The sequence below is a fragment of the Mus pahari genome, chromosome 4 (assembly GCF_900095145.1).
Source record: "Mus pahari chromosome 4, PAHARI_EIJ_v1.1, whole genome shotgun sequence".
In the NCBI taxonomy this organism is placed as follows: domain Eukaryota; kingdom Metazoa; phylum Chordata; class Mammalia; order Rodentia; family Muridae; genus Mus; species Mus pahari.
The window spans coordinates 54,863,019-54,882,859 of record NC_034593.1 but is presented as its reverse complement, the minus strand read 5'-3'; the positions used below and the strand labels follow the sequence as shown (position 1 = coordinate 54,882,859).

The window sequence follows — 19,841 nt, the reverse complement described above, 5'->3', positions numbered from 1 at the left end:
AATCATTCACTCCTGTGCCATGCTGTCTGGGTACTAATGGCATCCTGTAGACAGTGTGGCCCCTTGCTGGGACTCTAGAGGACAGAACAAGACACTTGTTGTTGCCCTTGCTGAATGGAGCTGTTTCTTGAAAACATTTCAATTGAGTCAGTACCACCCCCTCTTAGAAGCTGTCAAACCACACCAGTTCCCCTGGGGCTTCTACATGCCTCGCCAAGGAGCTGGCCCCACCAGGAAACTGGAAGGAGTGTGTCTCTAAAGGGGAGCCGAGCACTTGCTAAAGACAGCCTAAAGACAGGAAAGCCATTATTAAAGTCCATGGCTCACTCTCATCTACTCTCCCCAGTTACCATATGAAACAAGAGGCATTTGCAACCTACCACACAGGCAGTTCAGACTTTTCCCTTTGCCCTGATACCTGTGGGGTATCAAATTCCAAGATAAAAGGAATCCTTCAAGCAAGCTTCACTGAATGAACAGGTACTACACCAGGCTGGGGTTCATTGCTGTTCATAGCTCTTAATATGATGGGGCAGACAAGCAGAATAAAACATGTTCAAGCCCCAAGCAGTATGCAATGCACTGGGAAAGATGCTCCTGAAGCTACATTTGACGACAGAGGAGAAAAGACCAAGTAGAACAGAGACTAACAGCCTTTCCACGGCCACCCAGCTTTGTATGCATAGCACTAGAAGATGCCGTGAAAGACTCCTCATGGGGAGTTACAGCTGAGCCCCTTGGTCCTACCTATCCTTTAACTGAGCCATAAACATGGCAAGTTTAAACTTGATTGCAAAAAGGTTGCAGACACAGAAATCCAATTTCTCACCGCACCTGCTAAAGGCTGGATAAGTATTAGAAAGGAAAGCTCTACAATGACAGCACACACTGCAGCCTCAACCCTGCGGGCAATCCCAGCTTTTAGGAGGCTGAGGATCACCCCAGCTAGCATAAGCTTCATAGCAAACCTTATCTCTAAGTATTAAGGGCAGTTTATTTTTCCAGCATTTTTAGAATAGAAATGGTCATTGAGAAAACAAGAGATGTTAATCAGACTTGTAGTTCTGTCATCCCCTACCCCAGGAAAGTCGGGGCTGGTGCTGTTAATATGTAATACTGTTAATAATAACTGGTGAAGCTAATAGGCTTCATGTGAAATATCAGTGCTCACTTTAATATCACTTGTTCAGAGTATCAAATGAAGGCTTCTTTATTTTGGTTACCCGCCCAAGAAGGGCATGTGGCATTGTTGTGTGCTGTTTAAAATATTCTGCTTCTGGGGGCCAAAGAGATGGCTCAGTGGTTAAGAGCACTGGCTGCTCTTCCAGAGGAGGCAGGTTCAATCCCCAGCACCCATATAGCAGCTCACAACTATAACTCCAGTACCAAGGGATCTGGTGCTTCACACAAATATACATGCAGGCAAAACACCAATGCGCATAAAATAAAAATAAATACAATTCTTTAAAACAATGTTCTGCCCATTTCTCCTTAAAATATCTTGTTTGTTTATGAAAGGTACTTTTACGAAAGGTGACTATAATTTGACTTGGAAGAAAGGGAACAGCACCCCTCGAATGTGAAAGATCATTTTCAGACCTAGAATCTAGATTCAAAAAGGAAAAGGAAAAGAAAAATTGCAACCTGAACTACATTTTCCCATATAGACCGTCTACTTTATGTTGGGATGTTCCTAAAGGAAGAAAGACTACAACTGCCTCTGAGATCCCATTTACAATTCCATCCACTCCTTATACTTCCTGTTGTAATTAAATCATTAACTGAAGCAGGAAGAGGGCAAAGCTCCCTGCCAACAATGCCTCTTTGTCAGAGCCCAGCACCCGGTCTGGGTGGCTGACAGCACAGCTACATTCATTAGGCTCCCAGCTTCTCTGCAAAAGAAATACAAGAAAGGACCTCTGACTCTAGTTTATGATGGCTCAATCCATCCTACAGTGACATGCATGGTTGAAAAGACCTTGTCCCCCCCACTGATCACATAGTAGATATCTCATCCCTGCATACATTGGGCCCAAAGGGGAATCCAAATTCTACTGCAAATGCAGGAAGCCAAGGATATCACTTGCTTGTTGTCTGTTGGCCTGTGGGAACTGCCGCTGTCTGTGCCTCATTTTAATGAAGGCAGACAAAGGGGACTCTCCATCTCCCACATTCTTCTTGAAAAGCCCAGAAGGAAAAGAGATAAGAGTAAAACATTCTTCCCTTGTCTTCTCAAGAAGAGTAATCCTTTGTCTTTTTCAGAGTGTTGTCTGGTTAGCAGTACAGTGACTTAAGGTCCATGACAGGCAAACACATAACACCATGTACACAACTAGATGCCCATCCTACAAAATAGTCAGCAGGGTTCTTATGAACAAAAGTGAAAACCAGGTTGTTCTAGCAACTTACAGATGCCAGAAACCTAGGAAGGGGCCAATGGGAAGTACGATATCTAAGACGTTGGGAGGAGGGGGGTGTAGTTAGTAGGACATACATGATATGAAAGTGGTGAGGGGCTGGCGGGATGGCTCAGCGGGTAAGAGCACTGACTGCTCTTCCAAGGGTCCTGAGTTCAAATCCCAACAACCACATGGTAGCTCACAACCACCCGTAATGAGCTCTGACATCCTCTTCTGGAATGTCTGAAGACAGCTACAGTGTACTTATGTATAATAATAAATAAATCTTAAAAAAAAAAAAGTGGTGAGACAAACAGGATAGAATGTTTAAGTACTGGTGGTATGGAGGAAAATAAGGGCATGAGGGAGAGTAGCCAAAGTGACTAGTGAAACAGCCATATTGAAAACAATAAGCAAATTAAAATAAATAGAAGGGAGGTATCCTTCTTAGCTAGAGAATTCTCCTCCTAGAGCCATGATTATTAAACTGGAACCCCAGTATAGCATGTAGATCTCCAACCTCCCACTAACACAGGGGCAGTGGAACCATGACACCAGAGACAGAAGAACAGGTAAGACTGAAACAGATTCAACACCCACCATCTCCAGTAAATCTCACAATCGAGATGATAGGTATTAGAATCAGTTCCCTGACAACCAGTCATATAGGATAAAAACCTAGAGTTCTTCATGCTAATGAGGTGTCTAGATAGGCTCAGAGTGTCTAGTCAATGAGCTTCCTTTCCTGGGCATTCCATCCTGCAAGAGGTATTTCATCTCTGGTTCCCCCTGAGTAAGACATAGGCACTCTCATCCACCATGAATAAAGCAGAATGGACAAGCAAAGACCTTCTTCATCAAGAATTGCAGCAGGGTTGGGGGTAGGTTGGGGGGAATCCTTTGTTGTAAAGAACCCTGCCTAGATCCCAGAGAAGGTCTTTCTTCCAGCCCCTCCATACTTTGGCACTCATTCAGAACTAAGTCAAATTCCACTCCAACCTGGGCTCAGTGTGGACAGCAGACCTGTTCCCAATTTCTCGAGGTTCACAGCAGCATCTGCGTACACAGGAGTGTAAGAAGCATAGGATCTGTCCCAGATCTCTTGCCTTGAAGGACAGACTGGGACCTCTATCTTAGACTGTGTCCTGCCTTCCCTGAGTGGCATATCTGACACCCCAGCATCAAGGCAGAGACAGAGGTGGACAACATATCATGACTGCAAAATATAGGGAAATAAAGGCAGAACAAAGCAGAAAGTGCCTTCCCTGCTGACTAGCTTTCATAATGCTAAGAGTGCTCTACAGGCTGCTAGGAGAGAATGGGCACCAACTGTGAACCTTATGAACTAATACCAACAACCAGGCAAGATGTACTCACTACTGTAATAATGGCAAAACCATTACAGGGGCAACCAATATTATTTGATTGGATTCAGGACTTGTTCCACAAGAGAAAATTCATGACTTATAGTATGAGCCTAATCAAAACCCCATAACTGGGAAAAACATAGGCCATAGGAGGCCTTAAGAGGCAACCTACTACTGTTGTCCAGCTAAATTGACACAAGTCAAACTGTTGTCTAAACATGTTTATACCCATAGGCAAATGCTACTTTCAGCCTTAATTCAAGAAGTACAAATAAGTGATTTCAGAGATGGTTGGCTGCTATAGTAAGGAACAGTTGAGTGGAGAGCCCTAAATAGGACACTATACCACCACTTTAAGGCTCAGAAAATACTGAAAGAGAAAGTGATGGAAAGATGGGACAGATGACGGGGAAGTAGAAGAGCTGTAGAATGCATCTCCTAGGCATCATGTGGCCATTGCAGTTATGTACCCCAATAGCTGAGTTGCCTTCACTGGGCTGGCACAAGGCTAAATCTGTCAACAGTCATGGACGGAAAGGGGGCTAACGAGGCACTGCCCATCTCTGCTGAACCATTGGCCACTGGTGGGTTCTGGGTGAGAGCTACTGGTCAACCTGACAGGATCCATTGGATGTTCCATGCCCCTGGTCACTCATGCGGCCCTAACTAAATAGTAAACCAAACAAAACCACATGAATGTGGGAAAGCCATGTGTAGGGAGGAAGAGGTGAAGAGATTAAGAGAGAGAAAGGGGCCTGAGAGGGTGAGAATACTCAGAATGCAGTATGTACACATATGGGCGGTCAAACAAAGTTTACTAATTAAAAAGTACATATTTTAAAAGAGTGACAGAGACTAACAAAGAACAACATTTCCCTAAATATGGTTACTACTCTACCTTGTCTTGGATATAGAAAAACTAATTATTCTCTTCTTGTATCAGCCTAAAAATATGTTTTGAGAATCTGCTATATACAAAGAGGGGGAAAGACATGAACGGATCCAAGACTAGAGATTAGCAGTCAACAGTGCAGGGTGAGAAAGAATGTTTAGAATTCTGTCTGTGTGGTTCAAAAGATAAACTCAGGAAGGAGACAGTAAGAAGGAAAATTAAGAGAAGATGAAACATGCTGCTGTACACTCAAACCCAGGGACATACAGCAAACTTCACTTTCTTAACTGTTAGTGGAGCATATTAACCAAATGATACATAAAAAGGAGAAAACTGCCAGGCAGTGGTGGCACATGCCTTTAATCCCAGCAGGAGGCAAGGAAGGCAGATAGATCTCTGAGTTCAAGGCCTACAGAGTGAGTTCCAGGATAGTCAGGGGTGCACAGAGAAAAACTGTCTCGAAACAAACAAGGAAGAGAAGGCGGGGGAGGGAGGGGGAGGGGAGGAGGGGGAGGAGATACGAGATGAGAACCAAACCATAAATGTGGGGGCTCAGAGAGATGACTTGGTTGTCAGAGTGACTGCTCTGCAAACATAGCTGGATCATGGTGCCCTTGTAACAAGTTAGATATTCTGACAAATACGATTACTCATGCTCCAGTAGGGTGCAGAGGCAGGGGCCTAAGACATAAGCCCCAGTTCAAGAAGAAGAAAGTGAGTCAGAGAGAGAAAGAGAAAGGAAGTGATCGAAAAGGACACTGAAGCTCTCTTCTGGCTTGTGTGTGTTGCACAGGCATGCATAATATACATGTGTACATACATGCACAGACCTGTACACAAAGGGACATATTAAAAACTAAAAATACAACTGTATATTTCATAAATCTTAGAGGCAAAGAACATACCTTACACTGACTAGAACTGATTGTTCAAAACCAGATAGCCCATACCATAGAGAAATGATAACTGGTTGTGGGGTAAACATAGCTTAAGTTGATTTAAAGAGAGAGCATAATGTGTTATTAGTTTGTTCAGCTTTTATGTTTCCCAGCTTAACTTTAAAGCAAAACAAATACACAAAAGCAGGAACTCAAAACTAAACTACAGATGTACAGCATGTGATAATTTGCTAGACATTTAAACAACCAATTGTCTGTGAGGTCTGTTTTAAGGAAAGTGCATTTTGGTGTCCTTTTTTCTCTACCGGTGCTGTTTTGTATCTTGCCAGCATCTGTTTATTTAAGAGCTATTATTTTTACATTAAGTGTATAAATGCTTTGCCCTTGTGTATGAATGCACTGCAAAAATGCCTGGTATCCCCAGAGACCAGAAGAGGGCACTCTAGATGCCCTGAAATCGGAGTTACAGACAGTTTGAAACCACCATGTAGGTGCTGGAAAGTGAACCCAAGTCCTCGGGCACTGTTGTTAGAGCTAGTGCTCTAACCACTGAGTGACCTCCCCAGCACAGTCTATTTATTAGCTTCTCAGCTGTAACTGAGTGCAGAGGAGGGACGAGAAGAATGACAGTCCCTCCTTCTGTTTCCAGAGACGACTGCCCCACCCCCACCCCCATCTCTTCTGGAATGTTCTCTTGCTATTAATGAAAGAACTACAAATATGAGTCATACTCATGGGGTTATGGATGACATAACTAAAGACTCTGAGAACATGTCTGGTGTAGAAAACGTATAACCTCTCAGTTTAAGGCAAATCAAAGGCAAGAGGGTAGAACAGATTCTACAGTCCTGGGAAAGCATCAAGCCTTTAAATAAGAGAGCAGGACACTGACTTAGACTATCTAAGAAACAAATAATGGAGATTTCATAAATGATGTTTGCAGTCAGGAAAAGTTCTGTCAATGCAGCAGTGAGGCCAGAATGAAGAACAAACTGGGGACAGAGGAGGAAATCACAAGCAAAAACTGCTATGAATTTTCTGGAATGTCTAGACAAGTACTAATCCCCAAAGAGTTTAAGCTTTTCTTAAAGTTGCACAAAATCCAGCATATTAATTCCATTCTTAAAAGAGGTTGTCGTACACACAAAGGAAAAAAAAATCTAGTTCGGCCTCTGATACCCAAGGACTTCTAGAGTTGAGCAGATTAGATGCTTTCCTTTCCCCAAGCCTGGCCCTGGTTATGTCCCATGCTGGTTTCTAGACTCACAGCCACAGGACACCTTCCTCTTCAAAGCAGCAGACAGACGGCAATGCGGGGAACTCTAGAGGCCTTTTCTACTGCTCTGGTGGAAGAACTGTGAGCCCATAAAAAAAGACTCTTCTGTAAGAATATACACTTACTATACTTCACTATAGTTGGGGGCTGTTATTCACTACTATCTGCTGATCCATTTTAATCACTCTACCTGAGAATGCTGGCAGACAAGGGTAGGGAACATGCAGAAACCTGAGAGGACACAGACACAGGGAACTCCTTTTCCTCCATTGCTCTATTTCCTAACCCACCACAGCTCCTGGCCCACGACGATATCCAAGAGACTTCGTGTTTCCAAAGAATTTGGCCAGCAATGTCAAAATGGACCAAATCATCAAAGTGGTCTTGCAAACCAAGCCCAAATGCCCTCCTCCAGTGTGAGCACATTTCGTGCTGGTGAAGCCACAGGCAAGAGCAGGATCCCTGTCCTGTCTTCAGAAATGGTCTGGGAAGGAGTATCATGATATGCTTTCCTAAGCTGAGTATGTTTCTGGGAGTCCCTGTGCTCTGTCTGACTGAAGGCAGGTGATTCAGAAATTACTTCAAATTCAATACTGAACATAGCAAAGTTTGCTTGAACTCTAACTACTATTTAATCATTTTGCCTAAATAGATGAATCATTTTTCAAGACTGCAAACTGTAGCAACTGCAATGAGTTCATGTGAAATGTTAAGTGGACACGTCCTAGCTTTTGGCAGTAGAAGCAGCTTCGAAAGCTCCAAAAAGCCAATGACAGATTGCTATAAAGCTACAGAACGTTCCAAATGAACTTGCATGAATGAATAAATAAAGGCTTCATCCTAGTGTTTTTGTTTATGAAATAAATAAAATGCATTTGTCACTAAAACTGTTCAATTAAAATCCATCCATCCATCAAGATTTACAGACCCGAAAAGCATGAGCATTCCCTAGAGGTACTAAGGAGATCACATCCGCTAAAAGCACCTGAATGCTATAAGTAGTACACTGTAGGTATACAACAACAAAACTAAATAGGAGCCACTGTGTGTGGAGAGCAAGAGCAGGTGGGCAAAGCAAAGGGAAGTCAGGTCCCCTGAACCTTCTCCCATCCGTGTACTTACTGGGTCTCAGCGCCAAGTAGCATGTCCACCTTCTCACTGGCATGGTTGCTGAGGACTGTCAGGGTAAAGAGGTGAGTGGCAGAGCTCTGTCTTGAGTAGAGCATCGTGGAAGGGTTCTTCCCTGGAGAAGAATTAAGCTCTTCATTGTCACAGGATTCCACCAACAGCTGGTCCCTTAAGGAGTAATCGTTGACATTGTAGCTTTCTTCGCTAAAAGAAAGGGGGAGAATAGGTTAATTTCTCAGTGGCTAGGACTGTGACACTGTCAGATTTCAAGTCACCTTTCTGGAGAAGTGGCCAGGACATCCAGAGGGAGGAGAGAATGGCCTGTTTGATAACATGAATTGGAATCTGATTTTGATCTACTGATTACCAATTAAGAGAAGCACCAACATTATGACACTAAAGTACATCTCAGATAAGAGAGCAATATATTTTTGAAAATACAGGTCCTTTCTTACACGGACTTAAAAATCAACACATGAAAAGTGGGCACTTTTTGAGTACAAAACTATGAGAAATTTCTACTGAAGATCCAAGTATCTTGCAGGCAACACCATGAGACTCACATGGCCATTTTAGGAACAATAAACAAATGTTAGATAGATGTAATGTTAAATAATTAACCCTGTGAAGCGTTTCACAGGCTTTATTTGCCTATGTTCTGTCACTGGTAAAGTAAGAGTTGCACGCATCCTGATAATTGGTGCACCTGCCTGCTTTACACACACCTTCACCACAACATGAAGAGGACACTATAAAAGCCTGCCCATGCTCTGAGTAGCCCAGGTTTCACCCCTACCCACAAATGACCACAGCAGAGGACACAAGTAGAACCCCAGAGGCCTAATGATAAAAATCGAACTCAGCAGATCTCCCAAGGAGGCCTGCTTGCTCTGGCAAAGTGTCCAGTCCAGCCTCCCAGATACAGTCTTGTACTTCAGAAGCCATGAGGACATCCTGCAGTGTCGCCACCCTTCCTTATCCCAGTCTCTCAGGACTCTTTATTCCACAGTGTGAGGATGGCTAATCCCTCAGGACAACTGGCTCTTGAACACTTCCCACTGTGCCCTTCTGGGAGTGTCCTTCCTTAGGGACCTTCCCTCTACCTTCTAATCAAGTAAGTTTCCTCTAACAGAATCTTGGTTCTCTCTAGAGATGATGTATCTCCTAATGGCTCTGCTCGCTTCTACAAAATGATGCCCTTCTGCTCCCAAGAAGGCCTAGACTCGGGAGCTTATGATTGGGTCTCTGTCCCAATCACAAGCTTCTACAGACTTCAGAGCCTCCCAATCCTACATTAGGACTCCCAAGCTTATCGCACCAATTATCAGGATGCGAGCAAGTCTCACTGATTATAACTGTTACAAAACAGTGGCAAACAAAGCTATGAAGCTCTTCACTGCATTACTTATTGCTTTCTTCTTTACATTCCACAAACAGCTCCTTCTCCTGCTGTGGTCTCAGGGCTTTGACTTCTCCCATGGCTGCAGGTACGCTACCTCAGCCTTCTCCCCACTCTTATCATCACCATCAAACGTGGCCTCTCCTTCATCCCAGCGGCAGTCTGGACTCACTGTGCTCTGTGTTCTACCAGGCATCTATCTTTCTAGCTCACCAACTCAAATCCTCATCACCCAAACTTAATTAACCCAATGGTTCCTACTCATTGACTCTGTGACCTTTTCCCTGTTGATGGATTCCTCATGTCCCCTCAACTGTACGTATCAAATGACCCATCTTGGGATTCCTTGTAGCTAGCTAAAAATCACGTCTTGCACCGTGCTGATCTCCCTTGGCTCTACTTGCCTGGCAAATTCCAAATCTAGCTATAGCTATCTCTTTCTGCTCTCTGCTGTCACAGATAAACTTCAACTGAACCGAGGTAAGCAGACACCCCCAAAATAAATTCTAGTATACTCTAGGAACAATGACATTATCTCATTTAATAGCCAATAAACGTATTTAAACTTAGAAGAGCTGGAAGAAAACTCCCTGTGTCCAAATATAGTAGGGGTTCTTAGAACAAAACATTCTGTTCAAAAGTTCGGGTGCTTTCTTTATTCAGCAGTAAACATTCTGCCTTGTAACTGTCCTTGGAAAACTTTATAGTTTTTCTGTTTTCCTTGAAGTTTAGGTGGATAAACTGTCCACCCAGAAACAGCGCATACAGGTTCCTTCTCTAAAAAAACTAAATATACTTTCTGACCAAATCCGTTGTTAGGGATCATGTCTGTGTTCTCTGTAAGTTCCCATGTCAAGAAGATCTCCAAATCTGCCCCGAGGCTGCCACACCCAGGCATATAAGTTGTTTTCACATCTAAAAGAGACCTATCAAAGCACACATTACACCCAAAAGCAGCAAGCGGGACAGTGCACCTCACAATCAAACAGGGCTGTATCTTGAAAAGATCTTGTTTACTAGAAACAAAGAAGTCAATTGTTAGCAGTACAGAAATGTTTACAATCAATGCCAGGACATCTTAGACATAAATTTAACAGCCCAGGATTCAGGATGTGCCTGTGCACACACCCTACCACTGACACCACTATCTCTCTCTCTCTCTCTCTCTCTCTCTCTCTCTCTCTCTCTCTCTCTCTCTCTCTCTCTCTCTCTCACACACACACACACACACACACACACAGGCAAGAGAGAGCAAGACAAAAACATGAAAGCAAAAGCAATATCTTAGTATCGGTAGCAAAAACTACTTAGAAAACAGAGGTTCCTTGCTATTTTTCTTTTCTTCCTGTCTTGCTCTTTGGTCGCAATCAAAAGCTATAACATCATCACTCAGTGGCAATATCAAAAATGATTCTCTGGACAGGGAAATTAAAGAAATTAATATTTTATGAGTGGGATAGCTAGGTAGGCCCTGAAGAATAATATTTGCATTGGGATCAAGGTTCCTTCCTAAGAAACGAAAGTCCAGAGAATATGTGCATGGCTGCCCTCATTTAGCATCAGGAGCCGTTGCTTGTTAGTTTGTCCCTGATAGACCTTAAGGACTAAGTTCCCAGGAGACAGATATAAACTATGATGGTTAGTCTTTCCTCTGCTTCGTTTTTTAGAATTTGTATCTTCTGAGATTTACCTAAATTTAAAAAAAAAAAAAAAGGCTAGGAAATTTTATTTCATCAATGCTTCAACTATGTTTTAGGAATCACCAAAGCCAGAAGCAGATGCATTTTTCGAATTGTGCATTAAATGTTCCTTTAAGCAACAAGTACATTGTCACTGACTACAAGCTGTGGTAGTTGCTTGACCCTGTTTAGACCAGTCAGCCCTTTCCATGTTGGAATGTTAAACTGTGATCCTCCTATTCACAGCTAGAAAACCTCACCTTTGGTATTTGTCCAAACTGTATGAACGGAGACCTTAGTTTAGTTTACATATCTAGATCCAAAGCTATTTCCAAGACAGATGTTTCCTGTCTGTCTTTTAAGTGATTACTCCAATTCATCAAAAAAAAAAACAAAAATCACTGTTATCTAGGTAGTAAATTTTTGCATTCTATACTTAAATAGAGCCAATATTTTACTAGTTTTTAAAAGTGACTTTATATAAAAAAAATACCTTACTCATTTAACAGTAGCAAATAAATAAGTAAATAAATTGGTTATTATCCTGGTCAGCTACCTTAAAACTCACTGAAACAAAAACTGGCAAGTGGCTGGCTCACTCTTATGAGAATTTTTCTGGTATTTTTCTCTCATACACTCACTGTTTTAGTCAGGGTTTCTATTCCTACACAAACATCATGACCAAGAAGCAAATTGAGGAGGAAAGGGTTTATTCAGCTTACACTTCCACATTGCTGTTCATCACCAAGGAAGTCAGGACTGGAACTCAAGCAGGTTAGGAAGCAGGAGCTGATGCAGAGGCCATGGAGGGATGTTACTTACTGCCTTGCTTCCCCTGGCTTGCTCAGCTTTCTTTCTTATAGAACCCAAGACTACCAGCCCAGGGATGGCACCACCCACAAGGGGCCCTTCCCACTTGATCACTAATTGAAAAAATGCTTTACAGCTGGATCGCATGGAGGCATTTCCTCAACTGAAGCTCCTTTCTCTGTGATAACTCTAGCCTGTGTCAAGTTGACACACACATCCAGCCAGTACACTCACATATAGATATTTAGTCCCCCAAGGGTTCAGAATGATAGCCATTATTCCCCTGACGCTGAATCTGTCGATGACTGCATAAAACTCATTCTTCTGTCAGTCAGCACCTGAAACCCCCTCACCTCCCAGTTCAGATGGACAAACTGGCTACAGTGTGTGCTGGAGATGGAGAAGGGCACCTCTAGGCCAGGCTTTCCCCCTCCTGCTCACTCAGGTCCCAGAAGGCCAAATGGAATGGGAAAGCAACAACTCTTTTCCTCAGGGAAGCTGACCCTAATCAGACTTCCCATGTTTGTCTCCATCGTTTAACAAACATATGGTTGACACAGTTTCTGAAACAATTTGGATCAAGTAATGAGGAAGTTGAATTGCTCAGGAAAAAAAAAAAAAAAAAAAAAAGCAAGTGGAAAAACCACCTTTCTTTGCTTGGACAAGTTTACATGGAGACTTCCTCCCATTGTGCCACATGCTCTCCACACTTGCAGCTGCCCGGGCTCCCCGCTCTGTGCAAGGCGCTTCCGATCAGGTGCAGGGACCCATGGAGATCGAGGCCACAGTGTTGAGTCTCCCCACTGAAACCCAAATGAAGTCCTAGTGAACCTCTGTCCAGACGCTCCTCCTTTAAATAATTATCTTAAACAATATAAGGAGCCAGCCATCTGTTGAGAACAGGAAACCAAGCTAAACACGTCTCGTAGTTATTTTCTGTGTGAAGAGGCTCACATAATGTCTGAATGTATGCTGCACACCACTGAGGTGATGTGACATAAGCCTGACCGTGAAGAGTTTCCTTTTTCTTGTGATGCTGGGACTGGATCCCAGGGCCTTGCACATGCTGAATCAGCACCAGAGCAATGTGCACCATCCTTGGCACCCCCTTTATTAGGCAAATAATTATGGAGCCCTTTACTTCCTGTCCCATAATGTCTGCCCAGGTTGGGGCATTTCTTATAGGGAGCATTTATTTATTAATATTATTTATTACTTTTAGATCAGAAAGACATGTAAAGACAACGTAGAAGAAGTTCATGTTTAAATATCAAAATGACAGATACATGGAAATTTTGCAGGATTAAGCAGAGAAATCCTGAGAATTAAGCACCCATTTTGGCACAGTCAGTTTGGGGAAGGGGAAGGACAGAATGAGGACAAAGGGACATTAATCTGCAATTTTGCTCAACTTGGGTTTTCTTTTTGGTTTAAGAGGAAAGTGTTTAGCATTAACTCCCATGGCAAGTTTGGGCAACGAGTATGTTAGTGTGTGATGATTTTCTGTACACTTGACCTATTTTAAAGTAAATTAAAAAATAAAATGTGTTTTAAATCCTAAGTGCGTAGATGTGAAGACTTAGTAGTCCAGGTGTCTGTGGTTGAATGAAGCAGAAGGGAACGGGATGTCTCATTTGTCCTACTAACTAGCCAGCCGTGTGTACAATACCTCACTTTCTGAAATATAACCACAAAGCCACCGTGAATTCACTACAATGACTGAGAAAAAGAACTCCAAGTAATGGCTCTCCTATATATTAATGACATCCAGTTAAGTAATATGATCAATGAGGATTGGTGACATGGACTGAGGGATAACAGTTGCTCTGAGGATGTGAGATTAGTACCCAAGCTCATGGTGGTAGGGGAAAATTGAATGCCACAAGTGCTCTTCTGACCTTCACATACATGCTATGGCACTCCTATGCAAACGCGTGCGCGTGCACACACACACACACACACACACACACACACACACACACACACACCTGCATGTGCACACAAATAAATGAAACAGAAAGTTCAATACAAATATATAATTGATTGACTTATCTCATTTATAACATCAGAAAATCTCTTACAATATTTATGATGCATGGGAGCTCACAGAGTCTGGACCACCAACCAGGGAGCATTCAGGCGCCGGCCCCAACACATCTGTAGAAACTGTTCAGCTTGGTCTTCATGTGGGACCTCTAACAAGTGGAGCAAGGGCTGTCTTGGTCTCTGTTTCCTGCCATTGGATCACTTTCGTCCTACCTGAACTGCCTGGTTGGGCCTCAGTGGGAAAAGATATGCCTGGTCCTGCTGCGACTAGATGCCCCAGGGTGGGGTGTACCCAAAGGCTGGGGCCCTTTCCCTTCTCTGAGGAGGGGGGTTGCAATGTGGGGAGGGATTTGTAAGGGTGGGACTAGAAGGATAGGAGGGAGGCAGGCTATGATCAGGATGTAAAGTGAATTAAAAGAAGCAATAAATTATTGGAAAAATAAAATAAAAAATAATAATTAAAAGAGATATTTGTGATGAAGCTTGCCAGGACTTTCTATATGAAGACAACCTTGGTAAGTATCTGCTTTTCTAATGTAACTGATAATTTTAATCCAATCAATACAAATCCAAAAATAGTTTTGTGGGGAGACTTGATTAGAGGAGCTAGTTATTTTAAATCACGTGGGAAAATAAATATAAAGAAACATCAAGGTGAAATGATATGTTCATCGGTTATACTAAGACATTTATAAATGTATAGTAGTTCAAGAACCAGGCCTGGGCATGAACTGACATAGGAACTAGTGAAATAGACTGATGAATTCAGAAACAAATTTATACATACTTAGGGACTTAATGTATGATATGGGTTGTTTTTCCAAATATAGGCATTGATAACCAGTAAATAACTTGGGGAGATTTGGAGAAACATCTGACATTGCCTAAAAATCTGCATTCCAATCTCATTCCTTAAGGCAGGTTGTATCCTTTGATTGGGTATGTCCATGTCTGTAAGAGTCCTAACGAGGTGAATGGTGAGTGACAAGACAAGTCAGACCTGCCTTGTGGTGAGACACAGATTTTAAAATATGCACTGCCCTGTGGAGGAGTCTCACGTTGACCCTTATTAGTGATCATCGTATATACCCACTCTTGTTGACCAGAGAGGACCGAGAAAGGATGCTTGACCAAAATACATTCATGGGATGAAGGAAAGAAAAGTTGGCAGGGAAGGCCAAAGGTTGTACTGCAAAGGACAGCTTCCCTACTGTTTTCTGTGCCAGGAGAACATGTGCATACATTTCACACTCGTCTGAGAACTCTCTCACATGGACCAAGTACAAGTGAAGGGAATGTAAGCAACACTTTCAACTCTTCCTTTTGTGAAAAGTTAAATTAAGAGGAGTGTACTATAGAGATTTTTTTTCCAAATCAGCACAACGACTCCCAGCATTCATCCTCAAGGTAGTGGAACAGGTTTTCTAATCTATCCAGTATGCCTTTTCCATAGGTTTTGTTTATAACATTCACACAGCCACTGTCCTAAAAAACAAACAGACAAAAACAGGCAGGCACAAAGACAAATGTCTCCAGAGCCAGCAGTTGCCTGTGAATCCTCAGACCAGCACTCAGAGGCCAGGGAAATGGAATACTGCCCCAAGGTCACAATGGCCCAGCATCCCATGAAATCCAATGCCAGGCAGGGGCTTTGCCATTTTTCTCCTGGATGTCGGCACAGAAGTCAACTGTGTTGTGCACCTGTGGCATTCTGAAATACTATCTCCCCTCTTAAAGCCTTCCATGACATTTCCCAGGCATCCTTCTTCAGAATCACTCCTGTACAAACACTTGTTTTTCTCATAGGGATGACACGGGCCTGCGACTCTCCCAGGAGTGCTGAGACCCAGAGCACAGAGGATTGCAAGGAATAAAAGTTCATTGTGTTTTCCTTCAGGGCGTGCACATGAGACCTTCCTCTGCAGATTTCAACTTGTTTCCCTCACTCATTCAACAGCATGGTTTCAAAATCCCTACTCTTGCTTTTGTGCTTCACTGGCATTAAAATGCTCCAGTCAAACACTGCTGAGACAGAGGACATTGAACAATGCTAGAATTTATTTCAAGTTAAGGAATTAAAGAAAGAAAGGAAAAAAGGAAAAAACCTGATTTACCTGATTGAGATAGATTTCATGTGTAAAGCTTAGCTTAAGACAATCCTAAGAAGTAAGTTTCATGGGATTTCCAGAAGTTGTAGATTTCAGCATAGGAGGTAAGGTTACAGATCTGATCCCATAGGCCTGCTTAGACTTAGCCCTTCACACTTCTGCTTTGTGGACCTGATCAGGGTTCCAATGCTCTCCATGCTTCACAGATCTCATCTGTACAATGACAGTAACAGTACCAAGGCACTAACTTGTCGTGGGGATTAAATGAGATAATATGTATATTATTTTTTTGTTGTATATAGCCTTTATAAGCATTCCTAGATTATACCAAACGTTAGCTATTTCTTTTGTTTTCCTAATCGAGCACTACCCATTTAAATTGCCTGACAATTTTATAAAGGCCGGAAAATTACATATGCCCTGCAAATGGTCAAGTGGACTAAGCAGGATTGAAATTAGATATTAATATCATGAATTCATGATTTTCCAAGAGCTCTGACTATCACAGAAGGAGCAATATTTATGCTGAAACTAATTTCAAATAACCTTACTTCTTCAGTTTCTCAAAATAGCTCTCAAGAATAACAAACACGCCACATACTTCCTATCTATTGTCCAGAGAAAAACAAAGATTAAAAGTGAGGATTGCATTCACTGGTAGGCTGTGATTATCTAACACCAAAAAAAGAGAGGCAGAGGGCGCAGGACAGTCTGAGACTGCAGGACAGACAGAGTCCACAGCCCAACACCCGCAATGCCCCTCATACTGGAGCATGAGGAGATAAGTTATAACCACCGTGCTAGAGGTTTCTATCTCCAGCGACCAGGACACAGCATGATCAGAGAACAGCCTCTTGCACAGGTAGCAAGAGTACTCCATGTGGTTTGAATATGCGTGACCCAGGGAGTGGCACTATTGGGAGGTATGGCCTTGTTGGTGAAAGAGTGTCACTTTGGGGGTAGGCTTTGAGACCCTTTTCCTAGCTGTCTGGAAGCCAGTCTTCTGTTTGCCTTCAGAACAAGATATAGTGCTCTCAGCTTCTCCAGCACCATGCCTGCCTGGATGCTGCCATGCTTCCCACCATGATGATAACGGACTGAACCTCTGAACCTGTAATCCAGCTCCAGTTAAATTTTTGCCTTTCTAAGAGTTGCCTTGGTCATGGTGTCTGTTCATAGCAATGAATACCCAAACTAAGACACTCAAGACTACAGGAATTACCTCCACATTCAAGTTTAGGATAAGCGCCATTGATTTACAACAATGAAAATGAAAACTGCAGGCTGTACTTTACTATCATGAGGGGGCTGGTTCCAGGAATCTACGAAAATGTCAAAATCTGAGGATAAGTTATGTCTGTCATATAAAAGTGTATATTTGCCTATAACCTTCTCATATCATATTTTTAAATATGTTCTGCATTACCTATAATAACTGGCACACTATGAAAATAATTGCTATGCCGTACCATCTAGAGTAACTATGAAAACATCTATATAAGCAAAACAACGAAGCCTCACCCCTTAGTTTTTACCTACCAAGGGCTCTGAGTTCATGGAAATGAGGGCTGACTACAAGGGACTCCTCTTGGATCCACAGGAAAGGACAGTGCTAGAAAAATTCCCCCACCCCCAAAAAACAGTCACCACCCACATCTCTTTGTGAAGAATGAGCTTATGTCACTAGCTATCCCTTCCTTCCTTGAAATCTGTGGTGCATGACAGGGAGAGACAGACATTTATTCCCAAATCACTCCAATTTCAAAGGCTATATAATCAGAGCTGGTCTGGCAGTATGCCACAGCCTTCAGATGTGAAACATGGCAAGAAGACTTTAGACTACATATTAAACAATGAACTAGTACAGGGGTAATAGTTTGATTTGTGGCATGCCTTTTTAGCAAGATATACTCATTGCTGAATTAAAATTGATAGTATCAGTTACTTTGTAGGGATTACTGCAGACGCTAAGCCTCTGTGTGTACTATCCTACTGCATTTGCACACACTCCATGGTAAAGATGACATCACTACCTCTGCTGTACAGATAGGATCACTGGGGTATTGAGATGCTGAAAATGCCCTGCACAAAGTCATGTGATCAGGAACTGAATCTACCTCATTCATTCCCCAGGTGTTGATCAGCAATGGTGCTTTGCACAGGGAATAGCAATGTCATTTCTCCTTAGAGGTACGGAAGAAAATACTTTGTGTTATCAATGTAATAAGGAATGGTGGGGGGACAGTGAGAAACAATAAAACAGACATGAAAACCATTCTCTCATTTGTCTCCCTTCTCACTGTCTTCAATTTAGAAGCAAATGCTACAATGTTCTGCACGCTTAGTGTACCCTGGAGCAAAACTGACTTGAGTCAGAATTCTTTGAGGTTGATTTCTCAAGACATTTATTCTGCAGAGAAAGACAACTTACGTCAGGTAGTTTCAGTTTTCTATAATTGGAAAGAACATTACTGTGGAAAAACTTACGACAAGATGAAACCAGGCCAGGACACTTCCAAAGAGGCTACATTGCCTGAAGTCACTGGGCATTCAAACCTGGTAAGAACTGAGTTCTAGTGTAAGAACCTGACCTCAGGATGGTGACCTGGTGGTTCCACTATAGAGACGCCATCTTCTAACCGCTAGGGGCTTGTCACAGAGCTGAGTTATGTGTCTAAGACCCAGGTTTAAGGACCCAGTGAAGAAAAGGGCACTTGGGATTTCCCAAACCCAATTTGTTTCTCTGATTTTGTTTTGTGAATGCAAGTGTGAGAGCAAGTGACAGCTCAGTATTTTTACTGCTTAAACTATTTTATATGAGGACACATTGCCTGGTAGCCCGAAACATTAGTCAATACTATAATAAATATAAAAACCAAGTAAAAATTGCCTCTGTACAGCAGTTTTACAAATAGTCTCAAGGTTTGTAAATTGAAGTTACACAGCATTTACACATGGGTGATATTCCAGAAAATGTCAGAAGCCGCATAACTAATAAGGTTCAGATTTGTTTTTATCAAGAGTAAGTAACCATAGTGGTTGTTTAGGAAGTAAAGTTGTTGCTGAGTTGGTAGAGGGCCTTCCTACCATGCACAAAGTCCTGAGCTTCCAGAGCCATATAACATAGTGGTCAATTACCCTCACACTCTGAAGGTGGGGGCAGGAGGAGGAGCCGCATGGCTACAAGGGCACTTGTCTACAGGAGCACCATGGCTACGGGACCACTTGGCTACAGGGGCTCTATGGCTTACAGGAGCACTTGCCTACAGGAGCACTTGGCTATAAGAGCACCATGGACTACAGAAGCACTTGGCTACAGGAGCACCATGGCTACAGGTGCACTTGGCTACAGGTGCACATGGCTCCAGGAGCACCATGGCTACAGGAGCATCATGGCTAGAGGAGCACCATGGCTACAGGAGCACCATGGCTACAGGAGCAGTTGGCTACAGGAACACTTGACTACAGGAGTACTATGGCTATAGGAGCACCATAGCTACAGGAGCACTTGGCTAAAGGGGCACTTGGCTACAGGAGCACCATGGCTACAGGGGCTACAGGAGCACTTGGCTACAGGAGCACCATGGACTACAGAAGCACTTGGCTACAGGACCACCACGGCAACAGGAGCACTTGGCTACAGGAGCACCATGACTTACAGGAGCACTTGGCTCCAGGAGCACCATGGCTCCAGGAGGACTTGGCTACAGGAGCACTTGGCTACAGGAGCACTGTGGACTACAGGAGCACCATGGCTACAGGAGCACTATGGCTCCAGGAGCACCATAGCTACAGGAGCACCATGGCTACAGGAGCACTTGGCTACAGGAGCACCATG

The 19,841-nt window shown here is 42.9% G+C and overlaps 1 protein-coding gene across 3 annotated transcripts in view; it reads right to left on the bottom strand.

Moving 5' to 3' along the window:
* Arhgef26 (Rho guanine nucleotide exchange factor 26) overlaps nucleotides 1-19,841 on the bottom strand; it is a 116,926-nt gene that overhangs the window by 6,246 nt on the left and 90,839 nt on the right. For all 3 annotated transcript variants that reach the window (XM_021195906.2, XM_029537881.1, XM_029537879.1), the window contains one exon: nucleotides 7,956-8,165. In XM_021195906.2, the coding sequence (XP_021051565.1) occupies nucleotides 7,956-8,165 (210 nt within the window). The remainder of the gene's footprint in view (nucleotides 1-7,955; nucleotides 8,166-19,841) is intronic.